This window comes from Chrysemys picta, chromosome 4 (assembly GCF_011386835.1).
Source record: "Chrysemys picta bellii isolate R12L10 chromosome 4, ASM1138683v2, whole genome shotgun sequence".
In the NCBI taxonomy this organism is placed as follows: Eukaryota; Metazoa; Chordata; order Testudines; family Emydidae; genus Chrysemys; species Chrysemys picta.
The window spans coordinates 22,650,463-22,665,406 of NC_088794.1; the positions used below are offsets into that span (position 1 = coordinate 22,650,463).

At 52.3% G+C, this 14,944-nt stretch overlaps 1 protein-coding gene across 1 annotated transcript; it reads right to left on the reverse strand.

Moving 5' to 3' along the window:
* Window positions 1-7: 7 nt before the first annotated feature.
* LOC135972152 (adenylate cyclase type 10-like) lies at window positions 8-6,490 on the reverse strand. Its single transcript, XM_065591618.1, has 4 exons — window positions 6,229-6,490; window positions 5,433-5,523; window positions 4,873-4,961; window positions 8-3,936 (listed from the first exon to the last, which is right to left on the reverse strand). Exons 1-4 carry the CDS (start codon window positions 6,388-6,390, stop codon window positions 3,655-3,657), a joined length of 624 nt encoding a protein of 207 aa, XP_065447690.1. The 5' UTR covers window positions 6,391-6,490; the 3' UTR covers window positions 8-3,654.
* Window positions 6,491-14,944: the final 8,454 nt, after the last annotated feature.

Genomic DNA, 14,944 nt, shown 5'->3' on the forward strand with positions numbered 1-14,944 from the left:
AGGAGGAAGCGCTCTGGGCGTGAGTTCTAATCCTACATCTGGCATTGCGCTGTGGTGTCATCAAGCAGACGAGCTAGCTTGTGAATTGTCCTCTCTCATTTTATAGATTGCACCTCTGTCTCAATCACAGGTGCCTTGCAACCACTTGGGCTGCTGGCCTACAACCCTTTAGCTTGCCTGCAAAGACAAGCATTGGATCTGTGGACACATGGGAACAGGAGAGGGGGACAATCAGAGCTGATCTTTTGCTTTAAACAAAAACATATGGCTATTATTTTCCCTGATGTTGTTAGATGGCAACTCCCCTTCCTATTTATCCCTATGTCCTTCCTCCCACCATTGCATCCCTTCCTGGCTTTCAGGGATGTTCTGCACATTATTAAAACTGTGCCAAGAGGATAGATCCACCTATCCAACAGGGGTCGATTCCCATCCTTCTTCCTGGTAATGCCTGACTTTCCAAACATTCTAAAAGGAGGGAGGAAGACAAGAGTCAGTGATCACCTATCTGGACTATCATACACTAGGTAAGAAATAAAGAGAAACAGAAAAAAGACTTTCAGAAGATCCATGAACCCATCTGGCTGCCCAGAGGCGAAATGAAAGAGTTAGATGGGCTCATTCATTTGCTGCGTACAGCCCATTCTTAATCCCAGTGGAAACGTAGGTGTTTGGAGGATATTTCAGGCAGTCGCTTGGATAAGGACAGTGGTTCTCAACCTTTTTCTTATCAGAACTCCTTCCATCTAGCTGGGAACAAGTCAGGACCCAGCTTCTGTTTAGCAAGATGGGAAGGGCAGGGTGGTCACTACCATCTATGCCTGTCTGCAAGCTCTCTGGGATTGCTGGCCCCGGATAAGAATATTCAGCCTTTGAGTTAACAGAGTTAGATTTTCCCTTCTCTCTTGCTTGTGCTGGAAGGAGCACATAAGAGTGACTTAGGAGTTTCTCTTTCTGCCAAGATATTCATAGGTTACCCCAGAGCTCACAGCATCGCTCGTCTCCTTCTCCGGAAGCTTCTTAAAAAAACAGCCGGGCAACCCAGATATTGAGTAAATCTCTTCATCACATGATATCATCCCTGGAAAAAGCGTCAGCATCCTGGAGGCCATCTTAACCTTTGAGCCAGTGACTGCATCAGGAATAGAGTATGGGGAAAGGCAGTGAGCAATCTAACGAATTATCTCTCTCTCTCACACACACACACACCACAGCAAAGTCCTATCCTACCTGTATATTCTTGCCTAGAACGCATGCCAGCAACTCCACAGACGCTAACCCGCTTGTAATCCCAATGGAAACAAGCCTAAAATACAGTAAGAGCAACGTGGAATCAGCCGGCCCCTGCTAACACTCTCCATAGCTGTATCTTCCTCACCCTCTTTGCTTTAGTAGTGATCTAGACTCACGACTGGGCTTGCCACTACTGTTTTGGGCCTGTGATAAATGACTGGCTCCTCCACTGGCCAATTAACACTCAGTCCCCGCAAGGTCATGAAGCACTTTTGTTCTGTGCTGATCTCAGAGCAATGGCAATTTTCACACCACTGGCAGGCTGGTGATTGGGGATGGAACGGCACTGGAGAAATATTATCCCATCAGCTCTTTTCCAGAATCAAACACCCAGTGAACATCCAGAATTACAGTGGTAAATGATAAAAAAGAGAGAGTTTTGGAAGAGATATAAACCTTCCTGCATCGAGGTACAAGCCAATCTCTAATTAATGGGGCCAGGAAGCTTTCCCTTTGAGCAGATTACCCCATAATTGCAGGGCTCCTGCACCTTCTTCTGAAGCAGCCGGTGCTGGTCACAGTCAGAGACAGAATACTGGACTAGATGGATCCCTGATCTGATCCAACCTGGCAGTTCCTGTGTTCCTAACACATTTACTTTTCCTTGTTATTTCTGGTTGTCAATACCCATGACAACCTGTGTCACTGTACAACTCCCACTTGTGACCAGCACTGGAATTAAATCATGACCAAGTCCCATTTTCTCAAGCAGCGGTCAGCGTGATCTGCGATGGGAGGTTAAAATGAATGAATGTTTCTCCCAGACCCCTGCAAGTCTTGGCAACTCAATTCACAACAAAACACAACTGACAGGGTGAGTGACATGTTTCTTTTCAAGTATCAGGGGGTAGCTGTGTTAGTCTGTATCTACAAAAACAACAAGGAGTCTGGTGGCACCTTAAAGACTAACAGATTTGTTTGGGCATAAGCTTTTGTGGGTAAAAACCTCACTTCTTCGGATGCATAGAGTGAAAGTTACAGATGCAGGCATTATATACTGACACATGGAGAGCAGGGAGTTACTTCGCAAGTGGAGAACCAGTGTTGACAGGGCCAATTCAATCAGGGTGGATGTAGTCCACTCCCAATAATAGATGAGGAGGTGTCAATTCCAGGAGAGGAAAAGCTGCTTCTGTAATGAGCCAGTCACTCCCAGTCCCTATTCAAGCCCAGATTAATGGTGTTATATTTGCAAATGAATTTTAGTTCTGCTGTTTCTCTTTGAAGTCTGTTTCTGAAGTTTTTTTGTTCAATGATAGTGACTTTTAAATCTGTAATAGAATGACCAGGGAAATTGAAGTGTTCACGTACTGGCTTATGTATGTTACCATTCCTGATGTCTGATTTGTGTCCATTTATTCTTTTGCGGAGGGACTGTCCGGTTTGGCCAATGTACATGGCAGAGGGGCATTGCTGGCACATGATGGCATATATAACATTAGTGGATGTGCAGGTGAATGAGCCCTTGATGGTGTGGCTGATGTGGTTGGATCCTTTTCAGTGGCTGGCCCACTAGAAGATAACACCCAACTACTTCTAACAGCGTTACTCCCTTAGCTCAGTTGGTAAAAGTCAGTGCTGTAGTGCTAACGATCCCAGGTTGGGAGTCTGCTGATGACCCAGGCAGAGGGACATTGCACTTACTCAATTTCCATGAGATTCTTAGAGCAAAAATTAGAAATGCTCATTGCCCTATCTAAGGCATGGGTGCTCTCCTCCTTTTATCACAAGGCAGCCCAAAGGCACATAGAAATGTGCAGCCCTGTGTTGGAGGATAGAAAAGGAGGAGAGGTTAAAAGTAGATTAATAAGTAACCCAAGTATTCCATTAAGGATATGCCAGAGGGGCTCAACCCAGTTGTGCCTTCAAACATCCAAGACTTCCTTAGATGCTTGAATTCTGAAAAGCTACAGGCATGATGCATTTTGCATACGGTTACAAAGAGTTTGTGAACAAAGGGGGCTGAGAAAAAGGATGGTCCTTTGATTACAGCTGGGCCTTAACAGATCTGGGTTTGATTCCCAGCTGTGCCGCAGACTCCCTGTAGAAAACAAGGGTGATGATGTTTCTTTTCTCCCATCCGTTATCTGTCAGGACAATAAGCTCTTTGGGGCAGGGACTATTTCTTACTATGCGTATGGCCGGCGCCCAGCACAAATGGGCCCCATATCTTAGCTGGCACTTTTATGTGCTGCTGTAATACAACTAAACAACCACAATGGTAAAAGCGCTGCTCAGGCCAAAAGCACCAGGTATCCCACTTACTCACAAACATCAGTTGGTTCTTACTATTGGACAGATGCCACTGTTTGAGATTTTTTGTTCCTGGCTGGCAGCTGAATGGGCCCCACCCATGCCACCCTAGTGGGCATGCCTCTCCCTAATTCCCACAGTGATCCTTACGCCTGCTGGGTTGCATCTCACAGAGCAGCTAAGCCCTGCTTTACTCACTTTGCCATATGTGGAGATTTGGATAATTTTGCCTCTCCAGCCCTTCATGATACCAGAGATGCTCACAGTGGCATCCTGGACCAATTTGCACAGCTCTGTCACTTTTGTGCTCTCGTGAAATTGCAGCTTGACAGAGACCACGGTTACCAGTCGAAGTTCAGATACAAACACCAGTAGCTGATTGTCATCGATCTGGAAAATAAGGAACATGGGGGAAAAGACTCAGCTCCTTCATGCGCCTGGGATTTACTCTCTTCGTTGCCTGGGGTGCGGATTCACTGTGGAGCAGGGGTGGACAAACTACGGCCTGCGGGCCACATCTGGGCTGTGGGACCGGCCCACCCGGCCCCCGAGCTCCAGGCCGTGGAGGCTAGTCCCCGGCCCCTCCCCTCCTGTCCCCCTCCCCCACACCCTCAGCTCGCTTGCTCTGCTGCTGGCGCAATGCTGTGGGCAGCGGCGCTGTGAGCTCCTGGGGCAGCGCAGCTGCAGAGCCCATCCTGACCCGGTGCTCTGTGCTGCATGGTGGCGATGTGGCATGGCTCTAGCTGGGTGGCACGGCTGTAGCGCCGCCAGCCACCGGTGCTCCAGGCAGTGCAGTAAGGGAGCAGGGGGGGATGGATAGAGGGCAGGGGAGTTTGGGGTGGTGGTCAGGGGGCAGGGATGTGGATGGTGGGCGGGGGGGAAACAGGGAGTTGAATGGGGACAGGGGTCCCGGGGGGCAGTCAGGAAGGAGGGGTGGTTGGAGGGGGCGGCAGGGGGCAGTCAGGGGCAGGGGTTCCAGGGGCAGTCAGGGGACAGGGAGAAGGGATGGTTGGATGAGGTAGGGGTCCCGGGGGGGCTGTCGGGAATGAGAGGAGGGGTTGGATGGGGCAGCGGGGGTCTGGGGCGGCAGGGGACAGGGAGCAGGAGTGTGTGGATGGGGCAGGGGTCCCAGAGGGGCCGTCAGGGAACGGGGGGGTTGGATGGGGCAGGAGTCTCGGGGGGGGCATATAGGAGATGGGGTCTGGGCCACGACCCCCTCCCCTAACCGGCCCTCCATACAATTTACAAAGCCCTCAGGCCAAAATGTTTGCCCGCCCCTGCTGTGGAGGAACAGCACGTATCAGAACAGAAACATCAGCATCTTACCTTCTTCAGAACATTTCCCAAGACAAACCTCTGCAAGGCCAGCTCGAGCTCATGACTGGAAGCCAGGGCCACAGCCTTTCTCAGCAGGACTAGGAAAGGAATTTATATGGTTTAAGTCAGTGGTTCTCAAACTTTAGCAACCCGAGGACCCTCATTTTGATTTAATTTTTTTAAAGGACCCCCCCAAGCCCTCCGCTCAGCCCCAGGCCCCACCCCACCTTTTCCCACACCCACTCTATCCCTACCCCCCCTCTTCCCACCCTCTCCCCTGAGCATGCCCTGTCCCTGCTCCTCCCCCTCCCTCCCAGTGCCTCCTGCACGCTGCTGAACAGCTGTTCCCCTGAGGTGCAGGAGGCGCTGGGAGGGAGGGGAGGAGTTGAGGGAGGGAGGGGGAGGAGTTGATCAGCATGGCCCGTGGACCCCCTGGAGTACTATCCACAGACCCCAGTTTGAGAAATGCTGGTTTAAGTTAGCGAGAGGCAAAGGGGAGAAAAAGGCTTCTCCCTATTCCAGGGATCCTGCATTCTTGTTGGCTCGGATGCTGAATGCGAGGATCTCACCTTCATCGTTTGGATAATGCTGTAGATGGTCTATGCACTTTTCAAAGTGTTCATCAAAATCAGGTGGATGGAAGATCTTTAGGTATCGCAGCTGAAAACAAAGAAAAAATTATAGCCAGAGTGTCATTTCCCCAAAGTCTGCCCAGTAAAAAATACATCAACAGAAGGATTTCAGCAACCCTAGATCTCATCCTTCACTATGGTCATCATGCCTAAATTGCTCCCCAAACTAACTTCATCATTCTCACTATTGGCACCTGCCTGGCTATATTCAACCCGCTTGTGCCAGAAGTTAAAGGTTCTGGATTTGCAAAGGGTACGAGCGCCTGCCCCTCCCATTGACTTCCCTAGGATTTGCGGGTGCTCAGCTCTGCTGAAAATCAGGCCAAACGGCCCTAGAATGACACTGTCTACTGACCCCACCTGGTGATCATCAGAAATTGGGAAGAACTGCTAGCCATAAAAGTAAAACGGTTGCTTCTTGGGAGTGTTATGTTTTCTCAGAGGGAAGGTACCTTGCAGCAATTTAACACATGCTCAGCATAGCATGGGGGAATAGAACTCACAATCTTTGGCTGTAAAAGCACAGGCCTTTGCTGATTGAGCTCAAGAAAATGTCCCACTAGCTAACAAAGAAAAGGGAACCATATGAACACAAGCCAGTCTGAAATATCTTGGTTAATGGACTGATCCAAAGCTCACTGAACTCAATGAGGATCTCCTCTTTTGACATCAATGGACTCCATATTACAGACTCCACTGCATAGTAATTGCAAAAGCACTATGGGGCTCCTACCTTCATGGCTTTTTGGCCTTTAAGCATTTCCGCTTCTAACACATCCTGGTCACAGAGCTCCCAGCAGTTCGGTGATAGAATCACTTCATGAGCTTGTGCCAGACTTTGTGCCAGCCTCACATTGTCCACTTGCTGGCCAGTCACCAGCAAATACTGACGCATCTCATCACCGACAATGAGCTGAGACACATGGCCTGCAGACAGCCCTGAAAGGAAAAGAAAAAGACCTTTTCTGCAACTGGTGTTCTTTGAGATGTGTTGCTCATGTCCATTCCATATAAGGTGTGTGTGCTCGCCACATGCACTGGTGCCGGAAGTTTTCCCCTTAGCATGTTCTGGTGCCCTCTGGAGTGGCGCCTGCATGGCATGATATAAGGGGCACCACCAGCTCTCCCCAACCTCAGTTCCTTCCTGCTGGAAACTCCAACAGTGGAGAAGGAGAGTGGGTTATGGAATGGACATGAACACCACATCTCGAAGTACACCAGATATGGAAACGGTAACTGTCTTTTCTTCTTCAAGTGCTTGCTCATGTCCATTCCATACTAGGTGACTCCCAAGCAGTACCCCTGGAGGCAGGTAGGAGGTCACGGACGTGTAGATTGCAACACAGCTCTGCCAAACCCAGCATCTTCTCTGGCCTGCTGAGTGATGGCATAATGCACCGTGAACATGTGGACAGAGGACCACGTCGCAGCTTGACAGATGTCCTGGATAGGGATGTGCGCCAGGAAGGCTGCCGAGGATACCTGAGCTCTAGTCGATTGGGCTCGGACAATCGACGACGACGGCGGCTCCCCCACCAGATCATAAATGGTCCATATGCAAGAGGCAATCCAGTTGGAAATCCTCTGTGAGGACACCGGAAGGCTCTTCATCCTATCCACTGTGGTGATGAAGAGCTGAGTCAATTTACGGAAAGGCTTGATACGCTCTAGGTAAAAAGCCAGGGCCCTTCGGATGTCCAGGGCGTGCAGCCACCTCTCCTCACTTGTCTTGTGCGGCTTAGGACAGAACACCAGGAGGAAGATGTCTATCTTTCACATGAACCAGGACACCACCTTTGGCAGGAAGGCCAGGTGAGGCCTCAGGTGGACCTTGTCTTTGTAGAGTACCGTGTACGATAGTTCTGAGGTCAAGGCTTTAATCTCGGAGACTCGCCTCACCGATGTCACAACCATCAGGAAAGCGACCTTCCATGACAGGTGGGAAAGGGAGCAGAAGCCCAGCGGCTCAAAGGCCCGTGAGCCTGGAGAGGACCAAGTTAAGATCCCACTGTGGGACAGGAGTCCGTACTTGCCAGAAGCATCTCTCGAGGCCTCAAGAATCTGACTGTCATGTCATGAGAAAACACCGTCTGGCCCTGAATCTGTGGGTGAAAAGTGGAGATGGCCGTGAGATGCATTCTAATGGAAGTGTGTGCCAGGCCCTGGTTTCTCAGATGAAGCAGGTAGTCGAAGACGGACTGTACGGAAGAGCGCGCGAGAGAGATACCACGCTCGGACGCCCAGCGGGAAAACCTCATCCGCTTGGCCAGGTAAGTCAGTCTGGTTGAGGGCTTCCTGCTTCCCAGGAGGACCTGTTGGACCTCATCCGAGCAGGTCTGCTCCTCCTGGTTCAGCCACGCAGCATCCACACTGAGAGGTGGAGGGACGCGAGGTTGGGGTGCAGGAGCTGACCGTGGTCCTGTGACAGCAGGTCCGGTCGGTTGGGCAGGGGCCAGGGAGAGGCCAATTCCAGGTTCATAAGCATACCAAACCAGTGCTGTCGAGGCCACGCAGGGCCATCATGATAACCTGTGCCTTGTCTCTCTTGATCTTTGCTAGGACCCTGCTGATGAGAGGAATCAGAGGGAACACGTACATCAGGCTCCCTGACCATGACAGGAGGAAGGCATCGGCGAGGGAGTCCTTGCCCAGGTCTTCCGGTCACTGCAGAGTGATCATGACTGGCTGGCCCAGTGGCCCTCCTCCCTGTGGTGCTAGCTACTGTGCCTCGATGCCGACTTGTCCGATTGAGACGAGTTCCTCCCACAGGACCCCGAGGATCTTCAGCGTTCGGTGTATCTGCATCGGTAAACCGGCAATCTATGCCTCACGCTGCTTGACCTGTACCGGGATCTGGAGCGGGCTGGTTGTCGGTACAATCTCCCCGATCGAGGGGATTCACTGGTGCTGGCGGGAGAGTGACCAGGGACACCATTCCGCCGATCAGTCGCAGGGCCGGTGCCGAGGAGTTGGAGACACAATGGGTCAGTCTCGACGCTCATGCCAGGGGGCACGTGCCTCTGCAGATCTGCACCAGGTTACCGGCAAGCCACACCTTGAATCCTGCTGTCGGTGCCCAGGGTCCAAGGACCTAAGAGGGCTTCTCTGAGGGATTCCCGTCCAGGATCACCTAACTAGAACTAACACTAAGGGTAAATACTAAACTATATACAGCTATTTTACAAAGAAACGTTCATGAGACACACTGAACTAAGTGAAAGCTAGCCAAAGTAGCAGAAGTTCCAGCATCGTCACTGGTGGCAGGAAGGAACTGAGGACGAGGGGAGTCGATGGCTCACTGTCACGGAGTACTGGGGGACTCAGGGCCCTGCACCCCCGGCTTCCTGCGATTCACCATGACTCTCAGCCAGCCAGTAAAGCAGAAGGTTTATTTGGATGGCAGGAATACAGTCCAAGACAGATCTTGCAGGCACAGACAACAGGGCCCCCCTCAGTTAGGTCCATCTTGGGGTCCCAGGGTATCCCAGCCCCCCTTGGGAGGTCAGAGCAATCTCTGCCTCCCAGCCATCTCACCAGCCAGCTTCCAACACTCTGCCTTCAGCGACCCCTCCCACAGCCTTTTTTCAGTTTCCCGGGCCAAGGTGTCACCTGGCCTCCAACCCCTTCCTGGGTTCTCATGTTACATGCTCAGGTATTCTCCTTCGGGCAATCTCCCATCCCCCAATGCAGACTATCCTAGCCACACTCCCCTGTCAGCATTCACAGACCACAGTAAGAACAGTCCCAGTTTGTCACATCTCCCCCCTTTTTGAGACCGAACTGAGCAGGGTCACTTTAGCCAGTGACCCGGGGAAGTTCGAACCTACCCCCGTTCCCTTGGATGCCCCCACATCCCTCCCATTCCTTGGTGAGAATTACACCAGGCCCCTCCAGTTTCACGCCCCCCCTTAGGTCGGGGTGCTTGATGGCACTCGCAGTTCGCATGTGGGAAGGTTTATGCGGCCTGTGCCCTTTTCCCACCCCAATACCCCTGGGGTTCCAACTGGGCTGGGGTCTTCTCCCAGAGCTCCAGTCTGGAGGTCTGTGCTTTGGGCTCTCTTGGTTCAGAGCCGCCCTTTTAACCTTGGCCACCCTCCGGAAAGGATCCTCTATGCTGGGCAAGGGTCCTAAAGCTGTTTTCCCCTTGTCCCGGGCCTTCCTCCCCCTCTGACAGGGGTCACAGGATCCGCAGTACTGTCGGACAGTAACAAAGACCCCAGGCCAGTAAAAGCTCCGTAGCAGCCTCTGCTGGGTACGCCAGGTTCCCTGGTGCCCTGAGAGGGGAATGTCATGGGCCCGGCACAGCAGCTGGCGGCGATACTTCTGGGGTACCACCAGCTGCCTCCTGATCCCCCCTGACTCCATTTTCCCTGGGGGAGCCCATTCTCGGTACAGGAACCCCTTCTCCCACAGGAACCTTTTCCGGCCACCTCTCCCCATGGTCTGTACCGCATTGAGGTCGGCCAGGTCCCTTATCTTCCGCAAGGAGGGATCTCTCTGTAACTCGGCCTGGAACTCAGCAGCTGGGACAGGGATGGCCACCTGCTCTTTCTCGCCGGCTGGGTCTGAAGCCGCAGCCTCCCTGAGCCATGTCCCTGGGTGTTCCCTCCCGACCAGGTTAGGGTCCTGCGCCTCAGGCAAGGCACCCTCCCCAAGGCCAGGGCGCAGTGCCCCTTGCCGGCTCTGACTGCGGGTCACAACCAGTGCCCTTTGGGGGTTGCTTGGCCAGTCCTCCAGGTCCCCCCCCATCAACACCTCAGTGGGCAAATATGGGTGTACCCCCGCATCCTTGGGGCCCTCCTTGGCCCCCCACTTCAGGTGTACCCTTGCCACGGGCACTTTGACTGGTGTCCCGCCCACCCCCGTCAGGGTCAGGTAGGTGTTGGGCACCACCTGATCTGGGGCCACCACCTCGGGCCGGGCCAGCGTCACCTCTGCGCCCGTATCCCAGTATCCATTGACCTTCCTCCCATCCACCTCCAGGGGAACAAGGTACTCTCTCTGGAGGGACAGCCCCACGCCCACCGTATAAACCAAAAACCCTGAGTCTGGAGCATCCAGCCCCCCAGAGGAGCTGGCCTGGAGCTCTCCTCCCTCCTTAGCAGGTGGTACTCTGCCAGCCCCCCTTCCCTGGGAATGCTGCCTCTCGCCCGGCTGGGTCTCTACCCAGTCAACCCTCTGTGGGTTCGGTCTGCTCAGTCTGTCCCTGAGCCTGGGGCACTGGGCCCGTATGTGGCCTGTCTGGCCACAGTGATAGCAGCCCATGTCCCATGGGTCCCCTTGAGTGGGTCGGATGGTCCTGACGCCGGATGTTCCCCTTTGATGGGGTTTTTCTGTATTTTCCCACGGGGAGGTCCCACGGTGACCCTCTCTCTGCCTTGTGGTGGGACTGTTCCTTTGGGACTCCTCCCTGTTATCCCCTGACCGGCTCTTTACAAACTCATCGGCCAGCCGGCCTGCATGTCGCGGGTTCTCTGGTTTTTTGTCCCTCAACCACAGCCTCAGGTCGGATGGGCACCGCTCATACAGTTGCTCCAGTACCAGCAGTTTAACCAGGTCCTCCTTCGTCTGGGCCCCCTCAGCCCACTTGCTGGCGTATCCTTCCATGCGGACGGCTAGTTGCAGATACGAGATCTCAGGGGTTTTATCCTGGCTCCGGAACCTTTCCCGGTACATCTCAGGAGTCAGCCCAAACTCACGTAGCAGGGCCTTTTTGAATAGTTCGTAGTCCCCTTTCTCTGCCTCTTCCAGTTGGCGGTACAATGCCATGGCTTTGGGGTCCAGTAAGGGGGTAAGGACCCGGAGTCTGTCCGCGGGATCAACCCGGTGCAGCTCGCAGGCCGTCTCAAAGGCATCCAGGAAGTCATCCATGTCCTCCCCCTCCTTGCGTGGGGCCAGGATGCACTTATCAAAGCTCCGTGCAGTCCTGGGTCCCCCCTCGCTCACCGCAGCCGGGGGTTCGCTGCCCCTCAGTCTCGCCAGTTCCAGTTCATGCTGTCTCTGTCTCTCATTCTCCTCCCGTTCATGCTGATGCTGTCTCTCTTCATGCTGTCTCTGTTGTTCACGATCCTCCAGCTCTCTCAGTTTTAGCTCTTTCTCCCATTCCAGCCAATTCCGCTCCACGGATGCCGAACGTCGCCGCGAGGATCCTCTGCTGGCCGGCGAGCTTCGCCGGGAGGATCCCCTGCTGGCCGGGGGGGTCACGGCGCCCTCGGTATTTGCTGGGCTCCTCCCCACCCTTCCCCTAGGCATAGGAAGGAGGGGTCTCGGGAAGCCCTCAGCAGCCGGCTGACCACTCCCAGCTGGGACAGACACTGGTGCCTGCGCTGCATTTGCCAGGCTGCTTCCCTGAGACCCAGGGATCAGTTTATTCGCGCGATCTTCCGCCTCCAGCTGGGCAATGAGCTGTTCTTTGGTGAGCCTCCCACTGCGCAGCCCCCTCTGCTTGCACAGCTCCACCAGGTCGCTCTTAAGCCACTTGGCATACATCTTCCTGCTGGCCACTCACCGGCCTGTGTGCTCACAGCTCCCCACAGTTCCCAGGGAGACCCCTAATGTGCCAGCCCTTCTCAAGGTCACCACCTCTCTGCCAGGGTCGAGCTGCAGACTCCTCCGCTCCTGGGACCACTCGCTGCGATCCCCCCGGGGGACCCTGTTACTGCAAAAGTCCTTCTCGCTGGTCACACACTCCCAAGGGTAATAACCATCTCTCTCTCTCTCACTCTTCAGCACGCCTGGTCCCCGTCAATCCCCCTTCGTTTTACTGCTCCCCAGTCACTTACTGCAGGAAGCGCCGTCCACGGGGTGCAGTAGATCCCGCCGCTGCCACCAGTTGTCACGGAGTATTGGGGGACTCAGGGCCCTGCACCCCCGGCTTCCTGCGATTCACCATGACTCTCAGCCAGCCAGTAAAGCAGAAGGTTTATTTGGATGGCAGGAATACAGTCCAAGACAGGTCTTGCAGGCACAGACAACAGGGCCCCCCTCAGTTAGGTCCATCTTGGGGTCCCAGGGCATCCCAGCCCCCCTTGGGAGGTCAGAGCAATCTCTGCCTCCCAGCCATCTCACCAGCCAGCTTCCAACACTCTGCCTTCAGCGACCCCTCCCACAGCCTTTTTTCAGTTTCCCGGGCCAAGGTGTCACCTGGCCTCCAACCCCTTCCTGGGTTCTCATGTTACATGCTCAGGTATTCTCCTTCGGGCAATCTCCCATCCCCCAATGCAGACTATCCTAGCCACACTCCCCTGTCAGCATTCACAGACCACAGTAAGAACATAGACTCATAGACTTTAAGGTCAGAAGGGACCATTATGATCATCTGGTCTGACCCTCTGCATGCTGCAGGCCATAAAACCGTCCCTACCCCTTCCCTGGACTCTGCTGCTGAAGTCCCCAATCCTGTTATTAGTGACTTCAATCGGCAGAGACCCTCCTGCTAGAGATCCCTGCCCACAGTCCCAGTTCGTCACACTCACCTTATACCGCGCCATGCAGGTGCCACTCCAGAGGGCGCCAGAGCCAGTCCCCTACGGATACTGCTAGAGAAAAACTTCCAGCACCGGTGCATGTGTCGAGCACACACACCTAATATGGAATGGACATGAGCAAGCACTCAAAGAAGAACAGGTTAGTTGCCAGTATGTTTCTTCGGAGCTGAGGTTGCTGTCATGTATTTCTTCCATTAGGCGTCTGTACCGATCTTCAGTCGGAGCTCTAGGCCCACTTCCGTGTAGCTAAACCCAAACTGCTCCTGCATCTCCACGCTGCATTTTGCTGCTAGGGTAATGATGTCACTGAGCTGGCTTCGTTCTACCTTCCAGAGCACCAGCAACGCATCCCCTGCAGGAGAGAGAGCAGAATGGAAGGGGGCATGAAACAGAGATGGCTCTTTTCATGTATGTGATTTCCAGCTGGTGAGATCCATGAAGGACCTGATCCTGTACCACTGAAGTCAATGGGAGCTTTGCCATTTTTTAACTCCAGGGGGTGGAGAATCAGGCCAAAAATACTGTAATAGCCACTGATGCATTTCAAAGACATAGAACAATGTAATAAGTACCTATGAAGTTCAAGATATCGCCTCTGAAACAAAGCACATCTGAGGAACACAGAAAATGAATAAATGAGACAGAATATAATGCCATCTTCATTATATAGCTGCTTTCATCCCAAAGAGCTTTACAAACTATAGATCTACACAAGAACCACTTTGGCATTGCTGAGATAGGGCATAACTGTTTTATAATGCACAGTGGGGGATGGAAAGGGAAAACAGCACTCTCAAGGGATCCAGTGGAGGGAAATTATTTAATATTTGTATTTTGGTAGTGCTGAGAAACCCTGCTCAGGCTTGGGAACCTCGTTGTGCTTGGTGTTGTATGAACATGGAGATCGGGGCAGGGTGTGCATCGAAGAGGAAGACAAGAATATAATTATTCTAATTGGAATCTGGCCAGCACCTTAGGACTAATAGCCCACAAATTCATACTCTTGCCAGGAGAGCTAACCGTCACAAGTGGTCAGGACTCCAGGATTTTCCACTTTCAATCAGTGAACTAATTCTTTTATGGATGAGTGTGTGCCAATTTGAGCATGTCACCACTGGAGCCACTAACATGCCAGCGAGCAAGAGCCCAAATTTGACTCACTCGCCAATACCACAACCACTAAGAAAAAAAAGCAGGGATTTAGCAATAATAATATAAAGCTATTTTTAAAACACATTTTCAGAAACAAGCCAGCAGGGCACATTATTTACAAACTCCTTGGGGTAGGGGCTGCATCTTCTTTAATATATTCCTCTGCAGCGATAGCAGAGCAATGCTGCTTGACCAAGAGTGAACATCTGCTGGCCCACCAAAGTTTCCTGGCTTACGGAGTTAAACACACCACTTCCACCCTCTGTACAGCAATGGTACGATCATCTTATTTCAGAGCTGGTTTCCCCTAGGACACTAGTAACACCAACATAAGGTTAATACTGTGGGTATATGAAGGTTATGCTAGAGAACTCCCACATAAAACTTAGCAAGAAGTCATGATAAAAGAGATGATAAAGAATTATTAGCAAATAAGAGCTAAACTGCTTGTTAAGCAGAAACATGTTTAAGAGCATGACCTTTTGTTATCGCTGTGTAAGGTTGTTTTAAATCGCATACGTGCTTATTAGATAAAAATATCACAAAAAGCAGGGGAAACAATGAACAGGCAGACGTGACAGGGTATAAAATTTAATAATGATTGGTTGAAGACTTGTTTTGAACCCATGTTAAAGTAGGTCAAAGTTGTTATGCTTCTTTATGGTTGGAAATTTGGGGCACCCTGGAATTTGTAAGACTTGACAACAAGTTGACATTTATTAGAGATTGGATGACACCAGCTATGCAGTTCAACTGCAAAAAAATTGTCATATGGGTTAAAGAAGGGAGAAGGAGTCTACATAAAGCCCT